The sequence below is a fragment of the Xyrauchen texanus genome, chromosome 10 (genome assembly GCF_025860055.1).
Source record: "Xyrauchen texanus isolate HMW12.3.18 chromosome 10, RBS_HiC_50CHRs, whole genome shotgun sequence".
NCBI classification, from domain to species: domain Eukaryota; kingdom Metazoa; phylum Chordata; class Actinopteri; order Cypriniformes; family Catostomidae; genus Xyrauchen; species Xyrauchen texanus.
In genome coordinates, this window is record NC_068285.1 from 12,724,155 (window position 1) to 12,749,861 (window position 25,707).

Genomic DNA, 25,707 nt, shown 5'->3' on the forward strand with positions numbered 1-25,707 from the left:
AAGCTTTTGGTTGCTGTTGTTGCTGCTAAAGGTGGCACAACATGCTATTAAGGTTAAGGGGGTAGTTAGATTTTTACATGGGTGATAGGTGTTGGATAACTTGCTTCAATAAAAAAAAAAATTTGTGTTTACTCCGGTTCCCTTTGTGTTACGTTATATCTCGTTGGAAGATCTAAAACAATTTAGTATGAAAAATAGAAGAAATCAGGAAGGGGGCACATACTTTCCCACAGCACTGTAGTTTCAGATTTGATTTGGTTGACTATCGTGAGATTGGAGCTTTTTCAGCTCATCTCTGACAGCAATGTCAATATTAAGCAGATTTACTGCCTAATTACTGTAATAAGAATTTTTTTTACTGTATTATAAAAAAATATGTATATATTTAAATCTATTTAAAAATCATTGTAGTTTTTGTGGTTTAATTTATGCCAATCTTAGTAAAGAAAAAATTATTGATGATTTTCACTAATAGTTTACAGTAATGGGAGATTTTGGGCTGACATGGACCGTTCTTCATAAGATTCACCCACTGCACTACCTTCTAGATGTCAGGTGAAATTTGATTCAAGATTGGGTTGTTTTTTTAGTTTTTCTGTCATTATTTAGTGCATCAAGTTTTATTTTTATCCACTAAGTGGTGCTAATGAGCCTTCTATGCAATCTACAGTATGTCAGTGCAGGATTGCTGCAGTATGTCCCACTGTAGGACTGTGCATTACTTTTGGGCATACAAGTTGCAAAGATTTGTTTTATCATTATTATGAAAGGCATCACTGGCTTTCAACAGATACAAACTTTTCATAATATTTGCGTCACACAAATATTCACGTGTTTTGATTATCTGCCCCAAGGGGCCTCTAAACTTTCCTCCATATTTGATAACAAAACATCATCTTAATATCAGTTATGCTATGACATTTGAACATAAAGCATCCAGGATAAACAATAATTCAGTGTTTATACCTTTATCCTTTTTGTGTACCAAATATCATACACATAATTTATACTCGCAGCATAGTTACTTGTATTGTGTGATGCTTTTTATTCCTACAGTGTCCCAGGAATATTTGGACACATCAGCTACACTTCAAATGTGTGAATGTCGATGCATTAGAAGCAAAACACCAAACCAAGTGACATGTATTTTTTTTTTTTAAGAAAGCGCACATTTCAAGTGAAACTTTTGTTGGGTTTTAAATGACAACAAGAGATATGGTGTTCAAAATGAAGGCAAAAAGTATTTGGACACTTCCTGTTTGACAAACGTTGGTAGAACATGTCCATGGGAAATGTGATGAATTACACCTGTGTGAACTTGAGACTGAACTTGTCACTTCTTAAAACAGAAATACAAGAACAGGGGTTACAATGAGGCGTGTACAATGGAAGTGAATGGGGCCAATATGTAAATGGGAACAAAATAAAAAGTTCACTTGACTTGATACAGCCAGGGGCGGAGCTAGGAGTTTTTCAAATGGGTGGCCAGGCAGGGGCAAGCGATCAGTCTGTGGTGGCACAGAAATGTGGCACATTGAAATGGTTGCAATGACACCCTGGGACGGAGAGGTTTGGCGAACGTGGTTCGATGTTAAGTTTCTACATTTGTACAGGGATGATTTCACCTCTAAAGAACTAAAGTTTTTGAGTGGGGTGGCCAGGCTTCGGTCCATAGTGGCCACGGCCACCCCCTATCTATGCTACTGCAATCAGCCACTAAAATCACCTTGACACCAGTTGTTTAAAAGTTGATATACAGAGTATATATTTATTTAATTAAATCACACTAGGTCATATAGCAAACTGTTTATCCAGGTGAGAAACTACAATAAAAAATAAAAAACAGAGAAACGTCAAAATAAAAGCTCTGTTTAAGTGGACTTATGAAATAGGACAAAAGATCACATTTAATGCAATTAAATAATAATAATAGTAATGATAATGTATTAAAGCAACAACTTACATCTGTGTTCTGTCGGGCAGCACTTAAATGCAATGTTATGTTGAAAAATTTGATTTTCATTTATTTGATCTGTTTTAACAAATTCATTTGATTAGACACGCTTTTTGATGATGAAATTTAATTAAACCGTCGAAGATGTAATTTTGAAGAAAAAAAATAACATTTTTACCTCTTGTGTGTTTTTGCTTAAATAATGCAACCGTGTGGCACAAAAAATGTCCTGGAAAATTGTGCCTTGTAAAGAGTGGGAACCCTGACTTGCTTTTGATATTTAATTTTCTAATGCAATGATATTCGTTCATTTTTAAGTGACTTTACTGCCTAAAATACCTTTTTGGGCTACTATATGTATCAAATGCATCTAATACACAAAAGAAATAACTGTATGTCTATGTTGTGAGGATGCATGGTCTATGATGATATCTACTTTTGTTTGCTAAGCATGGTTTTACTGTACTGATTATTTCCAACACCGCTATAAGAATGTCAAATATGCCAAAACTAAATGCATTGAAATTGGTTGCTGACATAATGCCCTCTCTCACTCTCTACATTTCTATATATCTCTCTCTCTATTAATCTCCTATTCACAAAATAGAGGCCAAAAGAGGCTCTTCCAGCTGCATGAGATTATCTTTTTTTTCTGATTACAAATCAACGTCAGCACAGCCAGTAGTGCCATCCTCTCTCTGTGAGCTCCACCTCTCTTCCTCCCCCAGGCTGATATAAGGATGTCCCGCACTGACTATAAACACAGTGAGTGAAGGGAGGTCTAGAAAAATCGGAGGTCAGGGTGAAAAAATAAGCACTGAACGGCGGCACTTCTAAGAAACAAGAGAGAGAGAGAAAAAAACAGAGAAGAAGATAAGAAAAAGAGGATAAACTAACAACATTGAAGTAATCTGTTGGGAGAATACCACATGTGTGTGTATGTGTACATGTCTGTGTGTGGCTATTGATATATATTGAAACAGGTTTGGATTGATACAAAGGATATTTAAAGCTAATAATGGAACCCTCGAGTCCGTCTGAGGGCCCTGTGGAACCCAAAGAGAGGAGAAAAATCCAGTTTGCGGTCCCAGCCACAGAACCAACCCAACTGGACCCACGGCAGGTTGAAATGGTATGAGATTCTTACTCGTGCACACACTGAATGTTAGTGCTGAGACTTTAGGGCTTGGCTTACTTTAACCAGGAAAATCAGTTTACAATAACTTTTACTTGTGCATACAAAGTGTTAGTTTGTGCGATCTGTGCTATGAAAAAATAAATCTAACAAAATCTTTCAAGATCATATCTGTGTCATATTTCACACCAAACTCATGAGAAAGAAGTAAAAAAAAAAAACCCATTTAACATTGTTGCATTGTGAGTTTGCATTTCATGAAAATTCTCTTTACCGTAATGCCAAAAAATCTGGATTCTGCATTACTGTAATGCAAAAACATTATACTATTTTAAGTTTTTATACATCATATTAGTATTTGTTGTACTAGCCTTAATTTGTGCTGATTTTACTGTTACTCTACTGTAATGAGAGGTGCTATGTCAGTGTCAAGAACATGTCTGGGACATATTTCACCCTAAAATTAAAAGAAATAAGCAAGATATCCTATTTTGCTTTAAGCAAATTAAACTTGTTTTAGGACCATTCAGATTTTTTCTTTGTAATATTATTTTCATGACAATTCTTATTGCTGGAATTGCATTATTGATATTGGTCATATCATACTTCTATAATTACATTAAATACATTACCGTACATCAAACAATTCTGATTTTCAAAATAATGAAACTGATGTTGAATTGTACTGTATTACTACCTCAATCTCAGTAGCAGCAAATGTGAATCTTGTAAGAATTTTGCCAAACATCATGTATTTACACAGTAGTGTTAGAAAATGGCAGCTAAAGACACCTAATATAAAATGGGACCTTGCCCTGTATTTTTACTGTAACGAGAGGTGCTAAGACAATGTCAAGAACTTGTGTGGTTCATATATCATCCTAAAATCAAAAGAAAGAACACTATATTTAGCTTTTTATTTATTTATTTTTATCCCCTTTTCTCCCCAATTTGGAATGCCCAATTCCCACTACTTACTAGGTCCTCGTGGTGGCGCGGTTACTCACCTCAATCCGGGTGGCGGAGGGCAAGTCTCAGTTGCCTCCGCTTATGAGACCGTCAATCCATGCTTCTTATCACGTGGCTCGCTGTGCATGACACCACGGAGACTCGCAGCATGTGGAGGCTCATGCTACCCTCCGTGATCCACGCACAACTTACCACACGCCCCATTGAGAGTGTGAACCCCTAATCGTAACCGCGAGGAGGTTACCCCATGTGACTCTACCCTCCCTAGCAACTGGGCCAATTTGGTTGACTCAGCACACCCTGGATTCAAACTCTCGACTCCAGGAGTGGTAATCGGCGTCAATATTCGCTGAGCTACCCAGGCCCCTCAATATATTTAGCTTTAAGCTAATTAAACAATTAAGATTTTTGCATTGTCACATTATTTTCATGATAGTTCTTATTACCGTTTTATATATATATTCTTATTACTACAATGCTAAAAAATTAAGATTTATTATTTAAATAGTTATGTATTCATATACCGTAGAACTATTTGTTTTACCACTTTTAATTGAGGCTTATTTTGCTGTATTACTGTACTGTAGTTTTACTGTAATGAGAAGTGCTATGAACTTGTCAAGAACATGTCCGGCTCATATTTCACTCTAAAATCAAAAGAAAGTATATACATTTTACTTAAAGCAAATTAATCCTATTTTTAGGACCATTACGATTTATATGATTTTTATTTAAATTCCTATTACCGTAATAATAATAAAAAAAAGATTGTTCAGTTTATAGTATACAAATAATCAGTATTTTACTGTTACTATACAGTATTTTTACTACAGTGACAATCAACATTGATGATAACTTTAATTCCAATTTTTTTTTTTTTTATGAAATGTTACATTACGGTAATGAGAATAATAAAATAATCCAAAAAATGGTTAGAAAAATGTGCTGTTATAATGTCTCAAAACAAGATCTCTTAAAGGGCCATAAAATTGGCTTTATTTTGTCTTCATACAAAATTTAATTTCTTATACGTTTAGTTTTGGGGTGAAAACAATATGACCTGCGCATGTTTTCTTGAGGTTCACCCATACACACACTGAACGAGCTCAAAATGTGTTTGTGCACAAGTTATAAATCTATCCTGGAGATGGTAAACAGTGTGTGAACTTGACCTGGGTGATTTAATGGTCTGGATGTTCTGGATACCAGGGCCTGGTTTTATTACCTCTGAATTAGTGGCTGAACTGTGGCGCATTCTTGTGTTGGTAATGTGCGTGTTGATGTTCTCCTAGAACAGGGAAGCTACATTTGTCCCAGATGTTTCTGAGTCCGATATTGATTTTGGCATTACAGTTGCACATGAATTTTGAAATAAAGGTACATTGAGATGCATTGAAGGCTATAAAAATGCTTTTTGCTGGACTTCTGAGAGTGCAGATGCAAGGTGTGTGTGTGTGTGTGTGTGTGTGTGTGTGTGTGTGTGTGTGTGTGTGTGTGTGCACGTGCATGTCTGTGTGTGCACGTGCATGTCTGTGTGTGTCAGCACGGGCCAGTTCCCCGTCCTGTTGCTGTTGTAATTTTAGTTTTAACAAAGTGGGTCGGAGAGCTGTTCTCTGCTGTGCTGCTTCAGAGATAGGCCTGTAATTCATTCACAGGAGATGAGTTAAAAAAGACAGTCTTCTTCTAAAGTCACTTTTGTAATGGCTGTTCAATGCTTTTCTCCTTTATCATCCCCTACATGAATAAATGCAAATGCATTCTTCATTTCGGGGCGTTTTTTCCAACAAACATTGATATAAGCGATTAAGGGAATACTCCCGGTTCAATACAAGTTAAACAAGTAAATGTTGATTACCACAACAAATCATTTCAACTTGTCAATTCTTAAAACAAAATTACAAGAATATGGGTTACAATGAGGCACTTACAATGGAACTGAATGGGGCCAATCTGTAAATAATAAAAAAAACCTCAGTTTGAGTGACTCCAGCCAGGTCTCCTAAGCAACCGAATTGGCCCGGTTGCTAGGGAGGGTAGTCACATGGGGTAACCTCCTTATGGTCGCTATAATGTGGTTCTCGCTCTCGGTGGGGCGTGTTGTGCGTGGATGCCGCGGAGAATAGCGTGAAGCCTCCATGCACGCCACGTCTCCATGGTAACCCGCTCAACAAGTCGCGTGATAAGATGCAGATTGACTGTCTCGGAAGCGGAGGCAACTGAGATTCGTCCTCCGCCACCCGGATTGAGTCACTGTGCCACAACGAGGACTTGGAGCACATTGGGAATTGTGCATTCCAAATTGGGGAGGGGAAAAAAAACTCTATTATAGCCACAAGATATGTGCAATAAAATCACATACTCGCCTTTTTTGTGTGAAGTTGTACAGAAATTAGCAACTTTTTTTACCATGACAATGTAATGCTGTGAACCCTAAGACAGCCTAAAAAACTGTTTAAACGACTTACAGCTTGAATAATACACAAGTTTTAACAGAAATATGAATCTAAGCGCTTTACTGTTGACTCGGGTTTTGCTTTCTTTTTTAAAGATAAAGGACGACTCATAAGTTTTTGTTGTAATCAACATTATGCCAAAACCTCTGTCGATTGAGTTTATCTTGTATAGAATATTGGAATATTCCTTTTGTGTTTTGTGCAAATTGCCCCTAAATCAACCTTGGACAGATTGGCAAACTCATTTGCAGAATGGATTGCTGTGGATTGTAGGCCAGCGATAGGCTTATGTTCGATGATAAGGAAATAAAACAAACAATATCTTAACTTCTTAAGCCATGTTTTATAATGATTTACTTGTCTGCCACAGTAATGTCATACTTTTGAATTATAGCTTCATTCGTGGGGCTATTCTCAGTCAACTATGTAAATTATGCCTTTGTTTGTTACAAATTTGCCATTATATCATGTGCATTCTTTAATCGATTGACGCTAGTGTAGATGTTACGTTTATGAAAGTGTTCTGAATGGCCAATATTTGTGTCGTGAAGACACGATTCAGGCTGTTTTAGACGTCTCTGTACGCTCCGTCTCTCTCTTCCTGTGTTGACAGGAAGCTGTTGCTTAACTCAAGAGCATGTGCTTTGTTTATTAGTGCGTGAGACTGAATGGATGGGTTGCATTGGGTGCTGGTAATGTTAAGTGGTAAAACACGGTCACCCCAGATAAGTCTTTTTAACAGCAGGCCTCTAGTTTAAGAGAGCTGGTTTGAAGGAATCAAAATGTACCTTGTTTACTTACCAAGCACACATTCTTGGTCTTATTATGCATTATTAGTCAGTGCAAGTTATTCCAATGGAAATAAATGTTTGTCTTCATAATCTTTCATTAAAATGCTCTAACGTGGTCATCCTCTGAAAGGACTTTTCCATTTCCGCTGACATCACCATGTCCACAGTTTATTGGAAAATGTTCACAATTAGCCAAAATAGGTTTAGGCGTTCTTTTTACAAATTCATGTCTGACTCCATTCTGGACACTTTTTACCACTCAATGAATTACAGATATATTAAGTCAAGTCCTTCCTCAATATTTATCCTGTTGAATAGCCGGTTTCACTTGTGAAAATGCAAATGCCTTTTCTTGTTGACTTTAAGGAAGCCACTCATTTTAACAAGATGTTATACTTTTCAGGACTCAGAATGCTGTTATATAAAAGTCATGAAAACCAGACCCAACAAAAGCACAGGCATTAACAGTAAAGGCTTGCGGTGATCACTTGTTTTAGGCATTTAATGATTATTATCCTTAAGTATTGATGATTAACCAAGAAATAGTGTTACATTCTAATTCCAAATACAAATTCCCCAGATTTCTCAAATAGAATTCCGGAACATGTAGACCACAGTCTATTCCCAAAAGCATATTATAATTAACAGTGTTGTGTAAGTTACTAACAAATGTAATCCACTACAAATTACTTATTACTACATTAGAATTGCAATCTGTTACTTTGATGATTACTTAATCGGAAAAGTAATCACATTACTAATTACTTTTACTTTCACTTTTCACACAATTTTCTACATTTCCACCTTGTACATTGTCCCACACACTTCAGCCTATGTATTCAATTCCAATTTATTTATAAAGCACTTTAAAAACTACAGAGTTTGCCAAAGTGCTGTACTATTAAAAAAAGCTAGAGGGTAATTTATAAAAGGAAAAAAAGGAACATTTACATGTAAACACGTAAAAATAAAGAAACTCAAAAGAGAAATAAAACCACTAAATCAACTCATCATGATCTGCTTCTAAAGTAGCAAAGGCAACAGTAAACAAGTGCGTCTTAAGACAGGTTTTAAACATATTTACATTTAAACGTACAACCATAGGAACAACCATATTTTTACAGTATTACACATAAATCATATTTTTGAAATATGTGTGATTTAAAGGTAATTACCTTAATTGGAAGTCAGTAACTGTAGTCTGAATACAAGAATTAAAAATGTAATGTGTTACAATACTTTCTGACTAAAGCACAATATGATTACAGTAACCAATTACTTTATAGTCAGTGTGCGCACAACACTGATAAATGCGTTCTCGTCTTTGTCCTGTTTGTTGTATCAGTTTGAACTGAAAGAATTTGTTCTGTTTCATTAGTAAAATTCCCTCAGAATTCCAAATCCCGTCACATTTCAAAGTTGTTACAAGAGAAACTAAATAATCAGATGTTCTATAAAGAATTACAACAGATTCTTTGAATCATTGTGTAGATTTAAGGACCCTAGCAAAGGATTGTTAAACGTGTAGAAATAATCTTCTTCCAAGTGTGTAGAAAGTTCCCTAAGCTGCTTTTGTCATCTAAATTGTACGACTACACTAAATCCCATTGTGACAGGAGTACTACACTATTATAAAAAGCACTTTTCTCTTCAAGCGAATATTTTTCCTGATTGCTGTTTCTTGTTATAGTGAAGCATATGGTTGTTTAAAATGTATATCTGTTTATAACATATCACTCTTGAATACTTGATTCTGATTGGTCAATTGCTGCATGTGTTTTTGTATCATGACTGCTAAGCGGTATAAATAAAAATAAACATTTGGGTGAAATCTTGGGGTTAATTTTGCAATAATTACTGGCTGAGCTGACGCTACCATATCCATAATATTTAAATGTATATATTTTGTCTTAAATTGAAATACAGCACTTAACAAACAAAGGTGGTCCCTATGGGATATTTGACATAAACTGGGGCACAACAGTCATTTTATACTAACGTTTACACCCTAGGTTTCAGTTTTTTCCTTTTATTGATTTAAAAAAAAAAAATGTATCTTTTATTTTGCGTAACAGATTAATTTCAGGCTGATCAAATCTAGGCTGATTAAAGTCCCTTGGTGTTTTATCCCTTCTGGGACATCTAAAGTTAAACTGTTTTATAGAGGGCATAGTATGGATATCAGCACTGTGTCAGACTCCTTATAGTTTTGTGTTCTATAAACGTAACTTCACCGAATAGTATTTAATTATATAAAAAATCTAAGCGGGTCACTAGTTCACAGCATGATGTCTTCATTAATTTGTCTTCCCTTCCCCTTCATGAACTCTCTCTGCTTTTGCGTTCCCTGTTACAGAAGCATGCAGTTAAAGGTTCGACAGCAATTATAAAAAGTAGGACGGAGAAGAAACAACCTTAATTTCTCTTAATATTTTAAGTTAAGAAGTGGCACGCAAGGCCTTGCCGTCCTCCATATAGAAGCACCAATCTGGTTTCGTTTGAGGAGCTTAAGTTAGATGTAACAGCTAGCCTCATTTTGTAGTCAAATTGAGACTTGTCAACATAGAAGTAACTGTTCTTTGCACATTATGTTCAATAAAATCCCTTTTCTTATCTAGAACCATTTTATAGTATTCTTGAGTTGGCTTTACAGTTCTTTGGGGGACATTGCCCCTATTGTTTGAGCAGCACAGCAACACTGGCTCAACCAATGGCATGAGGGGGTATTTGAGAAACCTGTTTGAAAACAGTCATTATTTTGGCAATTCTATTTTAGTGAGGCTGGTGGAGCAGAATATCTGCTATGTTCATGCAATCTGGCTGTACATTTGCAAACATCATTGGTACATATATATATTATCTTCACTGACTTCCACTTATAATGTTAGTAAAGTTTCTTTGCACCAAAACAGTCATAATTTAGTAATATATAATTATTTTCCACCCTGCTCTGACCCTGTGTCTGAAACACTTTGTTTTAAGCTCTCTGGCCCTTTACGACTTCAATCTAAATGCCCACTGTTTTTGATTGGCTAACATCATACAGCCCCTCCAATACAGCCATATTTGAACCTCAATCATAAGAAAATAAACAAGCTCCACATCATTGTAAAACTAAATTGTAGCAAACCTACTACAATCCCCGGTAGTACTGGGTGCTTCATCAGGCCAAAGCAGAGATGCTGGTCTTCCCATCTCACATCTTCTGTGTTTGTTTACACACAGAACAGCATGTGGCAGCAGCAGAATGGGGCGTGTTTTTAAAAGATGCGCTCTTAAAGCATGGCGCACATTGCCAGAAATGCATCACAATGGTCAAAGACGTCCATATAGTGCATGTTTTCTGAAGACCAACAATTACAAATAGTATAGATGGTGCAAAAACAGTCCAGGATGCCTTCAAAACTGCAAGAAAATTTGCATCTGAATGAAACCGAATGGAGGTCTCCTTTTAAAAGTTGCGTGAGATGAATGATAATGATCAAAGCCATTCGTCTAGTGCATGTTTATGTAGAAAAACATTTAAATCCAGATAGGCATGTGAAACTGTCCTGTGTAAGTCCCCTTTGGATGAACCTCCCATGACAGGCCCACCTCTCGACCGTTAACCTGTGTGACTGAGCACCAGTGGGTGCAATGATGAAAAATAGGAGTTGATGTCTTGCTGAAGAGGCAGTCATATGCTGATGTATTTGGTCCTTGTGATGTCACAAGTTCCACATTCCAAACGGCTCATTTCAACAGCCATGTTTAAATAAATGCTGTTTTTCTGTTGAGGAGGTTTTCAGTTCTGAAACCTACAGTATGTTTTTATAGTACACTGACCTCATAAATATCAAAAGAGCAAGGAAAATATGACCCCTTTAAAATCGGCTGACGTATTCTAGAAGTGTGCCATTGTGGGAGACAATAAACTGAAAAACACTGTTAGGATAAGTTGCATGCCTTTTAGTCAGTTTCATATCTACATGCACAAAGACTCATTCATTGACGTCACAAGGTGAACTTTGGTGTAGTGCATGTTTGTGTGTAAACCGAAATGAACAGGGACCACCAGTTGATCCGCAGGGACACACGCTGTCTGATTCAGTGTGGTAGAAATGCTGAATACAGTGCTGATTTAGACTGCATATTACTGAAGGTGTAAAGTGGAACTTGAAGGTTGAGAGGCTGTTTATGTCTTAATTTGAAAACAAGACAGTTTATGGGAGTAATTAAAGTGAACGGTGACTGAGGAAGAGCATCATTAAGGAGGGGTTGATGCTGAGAGAGAGGTTTATTTTTGGATGAGCTATCCCCTTGAAATATCTACATAAACCATAAATGTTTTTAGAATGCATAAAAAAAAAACTAAGACCTGATTGTGTTTTATGTACTCCAGAAATTATTCAACAGAATCTAAAAATGAGAGTGACTCAAATTGTAACATCCAGCATCTGGTTGCGTTGACAATGTGGTTGATGTCCCATCATCAACTGTTTTAATTAACACATGTAATGTTCCAGTTCCTCTTGTAGAGAGAGACAACCTAAAATAGGAAGAGGGACTTTTTGGTGCTTTTATGTTAGCTAACATATGGTTATCACCTGGATAGTAATGTTCTGTCTTGGCTATTTTAGGGTGCTTTCTTGGCTTTGAGGATTTCATTTGAGAGACTTGTGTCCATATGCTTAGGCATGATATCATTCAGTAGCACAAAGAGCACAAATGCATTTAGATTATTGTATTTTGAAAGTTTAAAGACGATATGAATTCAGAATTGACCGTATTTACTTTGTAGTTAACATTACTGGTCCCATTCAATGATTCAGCTGTGCACGTTATTCAAAAGAAGAATATTTGTCTCTATAATCTCTTTACATGCCACTAAAATGACTTTTGACATTACTTGGGCCATGTGGGCTATTCGTTCATGTTTATCAATAGCCATAGCTGTTTTAGGCATCCGTTATACTGTATGTAATGCAGGCTTTCCAAACTCTTGGCTGTAGTTAATGCAGTAATTTAATGCCAGTTATTGTCATTAAAGTTACAACACTTTTAGCAAATAACTATAGATTTAGAAAGAAGGCCATTACTCATTCCTGTTGAATATCATATTTACTCAAATCACCACACTATGGAAGTAAAATGGGTTGCGAATGCTGTTTCATGACTGAATGGTGCCACCTGTATCTGCCCCAGAACAGCTGTTTGTTTAGACAAAACATCAATTGATAGACAAAAGATCATGATTTGTTATTATCATTTTTTTTAAGTTCAAAGAATAATGCAAATGAATTGTTAACATAGTCTGTGTGGTGGTGGAGTGGTGGTGGTGTAGGGGTCTAAGCACATAATCTGGTAATCAGAAGGTTGCTGGTTCGATCCCCACAGCCACCACCATTGTGTCCTTGAGCAAGGCACTTAACTCCAGGTTGCTCCGGGGGGATTGTCCCTGTAATAAGTGCACTGTAAGTCACTTTGGATAAAAGCGTCTGCCAAATGCATAAATGTAAATGTAAATGTTATGCCTGACTAGCATGCTAGCTAACTATATTATAGAACAGTCCTTTGATGGACAGACAGACGGACAGACAGATGAGTATAGATAGATAGATTGTATGATAGAACAGTCCTTTGATGGAGAGACAGACGGACAGACAGATGAGTATAGATAGATAGATTGTATGATAGAACAGTCCTTTGATGGACAGACAGACGGACAGACAGATGAGTATAGATAGATAGATTGTATGATAGAACAGTCCTTTGATGGACAGACAGACGGACAGACAGATGAGTATAGATAGATAGATTGTATGATAGAACAGTCCTTTGATGGACAGACAGACGGACAGACAGATGAGTATAGATAGATAGATTGTATGATAGAACAGTCCTTTGATGGACAGACAGACGGACAGATAGACAGACAGACAGATGAGTGTAGATAGATAGATTGTATGATAGGACAATCGCAAGATGGAGCAATCATTCTCTATCTGGCTAGCTAACAAGCTATAGGATAGTACGATAGAGAGTTCAATTGATTTGCTAGCTAACTAGCTGTACGATAGTATGTTAGATATATAGTATGATAGTACAATAGCTAGATAGATAGTACAATCTTTTTTTACAGATGTGTGATAGATACTGTAGATTATAGATACTGTAGGACGATAGCAAGATAGTGTAATCATTTTCTACCTGGCTTGCTGAGTAGCTAGATGATAGATGGATAGATAGATAGACAGACAGTACTATAAGCACCGTAGCTGCATGGATGATAGGATTTACAATTTAAAGATGGAATATTAAGGAAACCAGGAATACATGCAATCAAGTTGCTTTGAGAGTCTATTACTGACATACTGTTTGCCAAATAGGTCAAATGCTAATGCACAAAAGTCTGAAGATGGAAAAGTTTGCTGATTGCACAACTCGTTTTCCTGTAGGAGGTGGAACAAAACCATTTATGTTGGTGGTAATTATATGCAAGGAGAAAGACAAAGTGTGAATGTTATAGAATATGTAACTGTCCTTTATTTAGTCTTCACCCAATTCTGAGAAAAAATATGGAAGAAATCTGTATTTCTGCCGGAATGGCTCCAAAAGGGACAAAACAAAAGAGATGTTTGTTGACTTCAGGAGATCACGGAGAGACCACTCTCCACTGAACATCGACGGCTCCTCTGTGGAGACCATCAAGAGCACCAAATTCCTTGTTCACCTGGTGGAGAACCTCACCTGGTACCTCAAAACCAGCTCCATAACCAAGAAAGCCCAGCAGCGTGTCTACTTTCTGCGAAGGCTGAGAAAAGCTCATCTCCCACCCCCCATCCTCACCACATATTACAGAGGGACTATTGAGAGCATCCTGAGCAGCTGCATCACTGCCTGGTTTGGAAATTGCACCGTTTCGGATCGCAAGACCCTGCAGAGGATAGTGAGGACAGCTGAGATCATCGGGGTCTCTCTTCCCTCCATCATTGACATTTACATAACACGCTGCATCTGCAAAGCCACCAGCATTGTGGATGAGCCCACGCACCCCTCACACAAACTCTTCACCCTCCTGCCATCTGGCAATAGCATTCAAAAGCATGAAGCATTCGGCCCTCATGGCTAGACTGTGTAACAGTTTGTTCCCCCAAGCCATCAGACTCCTCAACACTCAGAGACTGGGATGACAACACACACTCTCAACTGAACACCATCCGACTCCCTTTGCAATTTTGCACATTTCTGTATTTACCCGAATTTTGCTGCTACTGTATTCATAAAATATCATACTTAATTTATTGTCACTTCTACCTGACTGCTACCCCAATAACTGCTATGTCCATATATAGTGTAAGCTTATCTGCTGAATACTATGTCATAGCATGTTATGTTTACATTCACAGCATTTTCTATTATATTGTAATATCTTTTTGCGTTACCTGTTTTATCTGACACTTTCACACTAGAACTGTGTACTGGTCGGCGTTGCACTGTGCCTATTGTCCAGTTTCATCAGTTATTGCACCGTCTTGTACTGTTTGCACATGTTTGCACATGCACTTTATGTAGAAATGTGTAGATCTTTTAGTTCTGTGTTAGTTTCATGTTGTTTTTATGTAGCACTATGGTCCTGGAGGAATGTTGTTTCAGTTCACTGTGTACTGTACTAGCTGCATATGGTTGAAATGACAATAAAATCCACTTGACTTGACTTCCCTTGAAAATGTGCTCTGAATGTCAAAAGAAGAGTATATAAAGTCAGTCAAATGTAACTAACAACACAAATGCCATTTTACAGTCATTATTATATTCTTACAGTGCCACACCTGTACTAAACAAATCCATTTTAAGTCCGAATATGGTTCCTTCATCACGTACTTCACACTGTGGAGGAGGATTCGACTTTCAAATGGAACACTTTGTTCTTAAAAAGAAAAAAGAAATGCTGTGAACTCTGTTACAGTTTGTTTGAAAGAACATCCAGATTGTTTTGTTGAAAGTTAGGTAAGATAAGGGGTAACTCCTGCTTTGTTTTTGCAACCATCACTGCTGCAGCTGCACAAACGTTGAGATCTCAAACTTTAAACCCTTAGGTTTAAAATTCAGCATATATATCTCATCCTGCACATTTTGAGCTACAACGTGAATGATACGTCAAATCATGTGGATTCAGGACGGTGGGGCCTATATATTATATTTTTGTAATTGGGTGGTGGGTGTATGGAGGGGTGGTGGCATAGTGGGCTAAAGCACATAACTGTTAATCAGAAGGTTGCTGGTTCGATCCCCACAGCCACCACCATTGTGTCCTTGAGTAAGGCACTTAACTCCAGGTTGCTCCGGGTGGATTGTCCCTGTAATAAGTGCACTGTAAGTCACTTTGGATAAAAGAGTCTGCCAAATGCATAAATGTAAATGTAATGATGGTTTCCGTGGTTCTTGTTTTTCAGATTCGACGGCGAAGACCCACACCTGCCACGCTGTTCAGAGTAGCAGATCAAACATCTCCTGAGGATGATAACTCCACCCATCAGGTACCTCAGCGCATCCTCAGTTCTGGAGGTTAAACTGCATTCAGAAATAGAACAAACTGAATATAACGTTATCGTTAAGGCACTCCAAATCGTGGTATTTCTAGGGTACATGGTATATAATACCATATGATTGCCGTGGTAATACTAGGGAATGTTTTTGGAAATACTATTTGGATAATGTACAAATATAGTCAAAATATTATTCCATATATAATGTAATGTGTGGCTCTGGACTAAGAAACTAGGTTTGAAAATTGTACTTCTGTTCCTGTGGCTCAACTGGTAGAGAATGGCACTATCAACGCCAGTATCATGGGTTCAACTCCCAGGGAAAACACAAAGACGTAATATACACTAAATGCACTGTAAGTCGCTTTGGATAAAAGTGTCTTCCGAATGTATAAATGTAAATATTAAATAATATTTATACACATCATGTATGTAATATACATTGTTATTTATGTGTTGCCACGCAAAGGTTGAAACGCAGAAACGTTTGTCAAGATCTGGTCTCTTATGACTGATCTCACTGTGAATTTGGCATTAATAGGTCAAAAGTGCTACTGAAATTGGTAAGCGTTTACCACAATTTTAATCGCAGCCCCCAGTGGCCGAAGATGGAAGTGCGAGCTTCAGTTTCCCGGTGAAATGTCCACAGTGTGGCGCCAAAAGCAAGTTGTGTTTTTAGTTGTAAATTACGTAATGCAATCCACAGGAATGCATCTTATATAAACCCTAATCCAAGCCTAAACCTTGCCGTCAGTGGAGTAATAATGTTATTTTACAGGGAAAATATAACCTCAGCATAGCATCCATTGTTGATGATGTGAACGCGATTTATTTCCTGAACCATGTTTCTGCAATAATGGGGTGAATTTTGGGAGACAAGAACATTCTGTAGCAACATGGCGATTTTCAGTGTCATGTTGAACAGATATTTAAAGAAATTGACAGCATTTGTGGCATAATATTGGTTACCACAATCTAATTTTGACTTGCCCCTCCTTTAAAAAAGCTAAATCTGGGTTCCAGTGTCACACTTACAATGGAAGTGAATGAGGGCAAATTTTTTGTTAAAATAACCACTTCTAAAAAAACTTAAAAGTATAACCACAAGACCTGTAAACATGATGTTAGTGTGATCAAAATCACTTACTAACCTTTTCTATGTAAAGTTATAGCCAATTTAACAAATTCGTTGCCATGACGATGTACTGTCAGCAAACCCTAAAATTACAACAACAAAAAAAACTATTTAAACAGCTCAAATAATTCATGAGTTTTAACAGAATAATGAATCTAAGTGCTTTTATGAAATTACAAGCTTCAAATTTCGGCCTTTAGACCCTCCAAAAATTGTCCAATTTCACGTCCATTGTAAGTGATTCACTGTAACCTCGATTGTTTTTAAGAAAAGGCGGAACGAGTCAAAATACATTTTTGTTGTAATCGATATTATGCCACTAATGCCGTCAATTGATCTTATCTTGTATTGAACCCAGAATATTCTTTTAACTATGCACTAAAAAAAGTGTCAGTGTTGGCATATAGCTACTGCGTTTTGGCTTTGTAAGGCACATATTCTGAAGATGCATGTTTATTGCAAGTTGATATGCGTTAATAGTGTCATTTACTTATGCATAAATGATTTTCAGTGGGTTGTAGGGGAAAATGGTGTCCTCAAACCAAAACGAATCAACCCAAATATCTACCAACCACCATCATTAAAAGGTAAGTGTCTACGATGGCAACGATATGTGATTTATGCTTGTTGTACCGTGAATATTCCTTTGATAAATATTGTTTCAGAAGACTTTGATGTACTGTGCCGTCCTGCATGGGTCCCAAATCTGTTTATTCCATTTTAGTGTGTGTGTGTGTGTGTGTGTGTGTGTGTGTGTGTGTGTGTGTGTGTGTGTGTGTGTGTGTGTGTGTGTAAGATTAGAGATGGTGACAGCTGTGATGGGTGTGAGTCTGTGCTGCTCTGGATCATCCTGGATTACAGCAGATAGCATACAGCTGCACACACACTCTCTCTCTCTCACTCTCTCTCTCTCTCTGCTTTTTGTTTTAGAGGACAGACGACCATCAGAAATATTCACCATCAGACCAGGGCACTAAAGATTGTGACCCAATGAGGACAATCTAGATTACTAGATTATGCCAGCATGCGTGTGCTGCTGTTTTTGACTCCATCAACACACGCCGAGATCCTTAGAGACATACAGTACATGCATGTGGTTGCATATGTACAAATGCACCGCATACATATGTGGCCCCAAAAATAGTTTGAATACTTAAAAAAAAGTTTTAGTGTTGTTGCATCAGATAACAAAATATCAAACCAAGTGGCATTCATTTCCAAGAAAGATGGCACAGGCATACTTTTCAAGCGAAAATGATGTTTGTTGGGTCTATAGTGTCTTTAAACAATTAGACAAACGTGTTGAAACACGTTAACACTTTCTGGTTGTCAAATCGTATTGGATGGTGTCCATAGTTAAAGGAATATTTTGGGTTCAAGACAAGTTCAGCTCAATCAGCAGCATTTGTGGCATAATGTTTTCTTTTTTTAAATGCACAAATCGCTTGTGAATGGGCCAATGTTTGGAGGCTTTAAAGGCAGAAATGTGAAGGTTAGCATTTTATAAAAAGCACTTACAATAATTCTTGTGCATTTTTTTTTTATATGTGTTTATATCATAATTGTTACGGATGTTTTAGATGTTTTTCACAGCGTTCTGACGTCATGGCAACGAAGTTGTAACATTGGATTTAACTTTACACAGAAAAGGTTAATAAGTGATTTTATCACACTAAAATCACATTAACATGAATATTGTTTACGTCTTGTGGCTAAACTTTTGAAAAAGTGAGTATTTTAATGTTTATGGATTGACCCCCCCATTCACTTTGATTCCAAGTGCCTCACTGAAACCCAGATTTTTGCTTTTTTAAAGAAAAGGTGATTTTTTGCGGTGATCAACATCGTGACGTGAAGTTAGTTCTGAGAAAAGCTCTAGCATCATTTGTTTGCATTGGCGGCTTACTTTGATATTTTGTTTCTAATGCGTCGCAATCCAGACATTTTCAAGGTTCGCGCATGTCCAAATACTTTTGGGTTACTGGAGATGCCCACGCAGCTTGTTTAACATCAAAAGACTGCAAGAATTGTGGTGAAGTGAAATTTATTTCGTCATTGGGGTCTCTGGGACCCTAAAATATAAAGACGGTACACAAAATGAGTTGCTGATTAAATGATTCACTGATTCTTGAGATAAAGGACAAAACATGTCCTACATACAAAAGTCCTCTTTATGTAAATGAATAAAAATCAAGAATTTCATAAAATACAGAAAAAGGTTTAATTCAAAGGAAATGTGTATAATCAGGGAATGTAATACTCATGTTTTTTTAAATATTATATCATATATTTTAATGCATGCTCAATAATGGGAAGCACATGTAACGTAACCCGTCTTCAGCAAGAGGTCACAATGTTAAACTGCCAAACAATGTGTTTAAAAATGCAATCAATTCATAAAGGTAAATATTAAATGAAAGGTTTGATATCTTTAAGATAACAAACAATACATCAAGTAATATTTAATTGATATTTTTCATATAAAACTGTCTATCAAAGTTGTCCTCACTTTGCATCTCGGTCAGATTTGTATTATAATCCTGAATAAATCAGGAATAAATCTGGGTACTCCTTTCCCACTTCCTGCTGATGGTGGATGCAACAGTAGGACACGTGGTCTGGTAATTTTTTATTTATTTATTTATTTTTTTTCTTGGCTTGAACATGTCAACACTGTCATCCTATTGTGATCATTTGAGTTTAGGTCATAGAGGCAGCTTTAACCGGGGGAAAAAAACAAACAAATGGCTCGAGTTTACAACACATGGTTGTGATGGAAAAATATTCAGTTTTGTCAAAAATTTTCAGAATAGTGTGAAAACAGAAATTTTTATTTTTTATATATAATGTATTTTATCACTTAACTCCTTTACTAAACAGTATTATTAGATAATTAAAGACTTTATACTCTCTTTGGATGGATCAAATTAAAATAGTGTGTCTGACAGAGTTGACACAGATAACAGTAGGATACGTTGAGAGATGAGTAAGTTATGAATTGAATAAATGTCCATTTTCAAAAAAAGCATTTTTATAAAAACATGTTCCCTTACATGGTTCGCTGGGATCTTTGTCTAAAAATATATCCACTTCAAATTAATTTTGTACTAAAGAAAAACTAAGATAAGATTTTGTACCTTATCTCAAGAATGGTAAATGGTCTGCACTTATATAGCGCCTTTTTAACCTTAGCGGTATTCAAAGCGCTTTACACTGTGACTCATTCACACACACATTCACACACCAATGGCGGCAGAGCCTTGGGGTTCAGTGTCTTGCCTAGTGAGTCATGTGGGCCGGGATTCGAACCACCAATCCTGCGATTAGTGGCCGACCCGCTCTACCAACTGAGCCACGCCCCGTGGATTATTAAATCTGCCATGCATTACTGTGAGTTCGACAGCTTTGGTCTCTGGATGTGTGTGTTGTCTATTTTGTGAATTGTCTTGCAGATTCACAGGTGGGATATCCCTGTCTGTCCATGTCCTGCCATTTTAGCACCAAACCCATACTGGTCGGCACAGTGCAAAGTCTCTTTTTTTTTTTTTTAAGTAAACAAGCCCTTCCCCTCTTTACCTGTCTGTGTCTCTGTATGTTCCTGTCTTTTGTTTCCCTTGTGCTTTGGTGATCCCTGTTTTGTGTGTATGTGCCATGTGTGTGGTCGTGTTTCTAGCCGTTCAGCAGATGGCTGAAGCTCAGATGCAGAAATTAGGTGTGTATCCTCATGTAGAGGAAGAAGGGGAGGAGCCTATTCTGAGAGAGGAGGAGGAGGAGGAGGAGGAGCTATCCTCATCCCACACACCTGGTAATCTAAATGATATGAGAAACAAGAGAACTACTTCGGACATCATCATTATCAGAAAGTGTTGTTTTTTATTTCATTATTTTGTATTTGAAAGGGTCATGCTAAACTTTTCAATAGATCATGTTTGCCTAATCTAGGCTCAAACCTCTGTACGGGGGACGAAACTAGCATAGACATTGGGGGTCCATCAAAGGGGGGTGTTGAACAGAAAGTGCATAGAAATACCTACATTTTTGCAAAATGATTTTAAGTGGCTCATTGTGCGTATCACGGCTGCTGAGATGAACACTAGAGGCACTTCTACTCTCACACAAACCACGAGTAAATGGGCAGATTATCAGTCTCAATAGAACCAACTACATTTACAAGCTTTTTCTAGCACAACATTGCACGGTAGCTCAACTGAGCATTGCACTTGCGACGAAAAGGACTGGGATACTGTCCTGAATGGCTTACGAGTCGACACGTGAGCCGAAAGTGTACCAGGAAAATAAAGTGTTTGGAGCTGCTGTAGATAGGGGATGCCCATCAATTGAACACACCATCGCCATCCGGTGTGTAAATAGCTTTGTTATAATGAGAACGATCTACAGTAGTTTTGTTACTTGAGCTGCTGTTGTTTTGAAAGCTTTGATGATGACTTTATCCAACCCAACAGCCTCTGGCGTTAGTGGTTTGGCTTTTAGTGGAAAAGTGGGATGAGACGGTGAACCGGTGCACCGGCCCACCCAGGCTCACCCGTGGCTATGCCAGCGGTGCCACACAGTGGATATTTCACCTCGGAACAGCTGTTACGTGTAAGAACCCACGTAATGTCATTTTGCAAAAATGTCGGCCCAGTCGTGTCATATTCTTGAGACCAGGCTCAAAATTTAGGTGGAATTTTAGAGTAAATTATAATTGGCTGAGTTTCCAATTAAACACAAACATTCAAAAAATAAATCCATGTTTTATTTATTCATTTTACACTAAACGGAAGTCAATCAAATAATGGCACCATTTTCTGAGAATGACCCTCAGACACTTTATAAACTCTATACGTTGAGACACTGATAAGCACGTTTTTATGGAGAAGGTGGACTTTGGGTTATTGGGTTTTAGGTGCTTGTCTTTACATGTTAGTGACTTCTTTTTCAGCATTCCACACATATGTGATCTCAGAGTACAGGCTGTTATTTTCTGAGGACAAGTGAACTGAATTTAAATAGCAGAAAATTATGGGTGCTTTGACAAGCTTCCGAAAGTCATAAAAATGCCCCAGACATTTAAAATGTAGGGGTCAAAAATGCCCCATAATGAACTTATTTTGCCTTCATAATAATATTAGATATGGCTAAATGTCTTTTTGATATTAACTAAATGGTTTAAATGGATGGCATGCTCTGTTTTAGCCCTCAGAAGGTTAAAAAATGATTTCTGATGCTGATTTCTGCACTTTGTCCATTAACTTTTAGCTTGGATTTACACGTTTTTTTTAAGAAAGCGAAATATTTCGTTCCATCTTAGTATTATACGCAAACCTTGGTGCGTTGTATTCTGTTCTTATATTTTGGTGTCATTAAAATACATAATAATAACTCTTTCCGTAGTTTTTATTGTTGCTCTTTCAACATTCTCAATTGAGTGCTAAAATGTTCCTCAACATCCAGATTAGAAGGTCAAAGGGCAACAAACGTGATAACATTTACTCTGCTTTCCTACAGGATCAGTTATTTTATGATTTCATTTGCTTGATTGCATTCATTAAAGAAAAACTCCCCTTTAAGATTCACAGGAGCAAACAGGCCTGGCGGATAACCAATCGGGAATCCGAAATGCAAGAGCCACAGAACTGACAGATGAAGAGGAAGAGGAGGAGATAGAGGAAGAAACGGACGACATGGCCGAGGAGGAGTGCAGAAAGGTGGACTGAGGATGCAAGATGTTAGTGATGCAGAACCTTGTTTGGATGTCTGAATTATTGATTGTTGATTTGGTTATCAGAGGTTTGTTTTCGGAGAGAGAAAAAGACTGGAAAAACTGGAATTTTGGAGCGGTCAAATAACTGAAAGATTTGTACACCCTGACATTGCCATGAAATAGACATATATATATATAAATAAAACCTACAGTATCACATGTCATGTATTTTAATATCATTCATAAACACAAGCAAAGTGCAAATGTTTAATTCTGTGCGCAGTGCTGTATGTAAGGTTTTCCCACTCCAGGAGAATAAGAGACGTGTCAGTGTTCATATCAAAGCGAGTGTTATCCCTCATTCCCTGTATGTGCCGGTTGTGTGAAATTGTTCAAAATTGCATACTACAACTTTCACTATTTTTACAGTATAGAGTAGTATGGTTGTATGCTATTCTGTACACATCATATGTGTGTGTGCTTGTGCTATGTGTGTGTTTGCATTTCTATGGGCCTACACTGCCATCTAGTGTACAGAGAAATGTTGTATTGAGTCCTTTTAATCTTAATTAAATCACTTGGTAAGAACAATAATGGCTAACTGGTACACATGGGATGGACTGACTAATGATTTAGGGACATTAATGGTATTGTTTAGCATTGTTTGCTATTAAACCACTAATATCATCTGGACCGCTGCTGTAATCACGGACGCCATTTCAAATGGCAGTATATTTAGGGCTCTTTCTTACAAATATATCATGTATGCAATGTTGTTTTCCAGTTTTAATCACAAACAGTAAATCAGTTTTTACAATTCAGTTACAGATAGTGAAATTCCAGACTCGGTGACTCTGTGTGCTCATGTGAAAAAGGAAGATCATAAAGGAAAGTTGCATTAATATTACCTTTAACTAATTACTCGTAGTTTATATGTGCATAGCAAACTCCAGTTATAAACATTACTAATAGTTTAAAATGATCAACAAACATATTAAAAGTTCAAGGATTTACAACAACCACGTATTGCTTTTTTTAAGAAGGAAAAAAAGGTGATTTTATTGAAATTGCATTTGTATGTGCATACAAGCATTTAAACCCCATTGACATACATGGTACTTTATCTCAAAGTCTAGTGTAAGTAAATGCATCCATCAGATATATGGAAATTATTTAGGGTGTGATTCTGATAAAGACTCTGATACCAATAAATGTATTTGCTCTGAAGTTTTAAAGAAGTCCATCCTTTTTATATTTTTGGGAATGGAAGATGGGGAAATTAAATGATAAAGGAGTAGTTCACACAAAAATAACATTTCAACATCTGCTGAACACAAATTCAATGTCTCAGAAGAAACTCACAGCTCTGTTGGTTCTCACAATGCAAGTGAATTGTGGCCAGAACTTTCAAGTTCCAAAAATCACATAAAGGCAGCAAAAAAAGTTATCTGTTGTTGAAACCAACATCATCTGAAATGATATGATAGGTGTGGGCAGGGCTGGACTGGTAATCTGGCATACCGGACATTTTCCCAGTGGGCTGACTCACTTTGGGCCCGATCATGGGCGGACTGGCCATCGGGAGAACCGAGCGGGCCGGTGTGTCGGCAGCGAAACGTGCCGAATGGGCCGCGATAAGCTAAAATGCATAACGGACAACAAACAGCGCCGCGATATACAGAAAAGGGCGCTCAACAAGTGTTGTGCCAGTTGCCATGTAAAATCCCGGGCTGATTTATCTTCCAAGTCCAGCCCTGGGTGTGGGTGAGAAACTGATCAACATTTGAGCCCTTTTTAACTAGAAATTGTCCTCCCTGCCCAATAGGTGAATGTGAATCTGCAAAAACAAAAGCGAAAGTGGAGATTCATAGTAATATGGACTTCAATATCAACCTGTTTTGCACTCACACTTCTCGTATTGCTTCTGAAAATGTGGATTAAAACACTGGGGTCCAATGGATTACTTTTATGTTTCCTTGATGTGATTTTGGAGCTAGTTTTTGTCATTCAATTGCATTGTATGGACCTACAGAGCTGAAATATTCTTCTAAAAATCGTCATTTGTGTGCTGCAGAAGAATGAAAGTCATGCATATCTGGGATGGGATGAGGGTGAGTAAGTGATGAGGGAATTTCATATTTGGGTGAACTATCCCTTTAAGAGTATGCAAAAGTAATGTGTCAGGAATTTCTTGTAAATGCCCAACTTCAAGAGCAATTGTACATTGGATGAAAAATGGTGACTATAAAATGTGACAAACTAATACTGTGTGTGTGTGTATATATATATATATATATATATTTTCCTTGTATGACTATTAAGCTTCTAATAAATAGGCTAACTCTTCATTATTGCCTGGTCTGCAAGTTTTAGGCCTACTATTTGGACAAAATATGACACTGTTTGAACGTCTGTTTGAAGTGCTATGATGCAGTGTTGTTTGTCACTTTACATTTGGGAATAAAGTATGATTTTTATACCTCTAAGTGAAAAGATTGTTTAGCTATGCAGCAAAAGTTTGGTTGTTTTCAGATGTCTTCATCATGTAAACACATTAACCCAATTAACATGATTCAGCCAATATCTGATTAAGCCAATATTCTGGTTTCTAGCAATCAGAGTAAGACAGGTGTCTGTATATCAAGCTATCAAATAAATGCATTTTTGAAGAGACCAAGGTCAGATACGTTCATACAAAATGTACATAAAGCAATATGGGTGGAAGCATGTTAAGTGTCTCACGAGTTACAATTGACTATTTATTGTGTGCCGTTGCATGTACCGAATTGATCAACTCATGGCAGAACTAATAAAAATCCAATAAATGGCAAGATTGAGCATATTCAGTATTTCCACCAGAAAAGGTGTTCTAATTATGTGCATGCAATTGTGCTCTATAGTCATGGAGTACAGTATCACCTTGGTAGACGTGGCAATTTTGGAAGAAAAATGGTCTTGCATTGATTCCCACATTCGGTGGTCAATATTTAGTGGGAAAACTCTTAAAATGTCCCAGATTCTACATTGACATACATTTG

At 37.2% G+C, this 25,707-nt stretch overlaps 1 protein-coding gene across 1 annotated transcript; it reads left to right on the forward strand.

Moving 5' to 3' along the window:
* The first annotated feature begins 2,694 nt into the window (after positions 1-2,694).
* ppp1r1b (protein phosphatase 1, regulatory (inhibitor) subunit 1B) lies at positions 2,695-25,492 on the forward strand. The gene is made up of 5 exons (XM_052136609.1): positions 2,695-3,086; positions 15,738-15,821; positions 17,477-17,552; positions 20,639-20,770; positions 22,537-25,492. Exons 1-5 carry the CDS (start codon positions 2,973-2,975, stop codon positions 22,680-22,682), a joined length of 552 nt encoding a protein of 183 aa, XP_051992569.1. The 5' UTR covers positions 2,695-2,972; the 3' UTR covers positions 22,683-25,492.
* Positions 25,493-25,707: the final 215 nt, after the last annotated feature.

Bases quoted from the DNA above. Each gene is read 5' to 3' on its own strand.
- ppp1r1b (XM_052136609.1), top strand. From the start codon at position 2,973: ATGGAACCCTCGAGTCCGTCTGAGGGCCCTGTGGAACCCAAAGAGAGG. The intron at 15,822-17,476 runs GTACCTCAGCGC...AATGATTTTCAG, and splicing joins ATGATAACTCCACCCATCAG to TGGGTTGTAGGGGAAAATGG. The intron at 17,553-20,638 runs GTAAGTGTCTAC...TCGTGTTTCTAG, and splicing joins CCAACCACCATCATTAAAAG to CCGTTCAGCAGATGGCTGAA.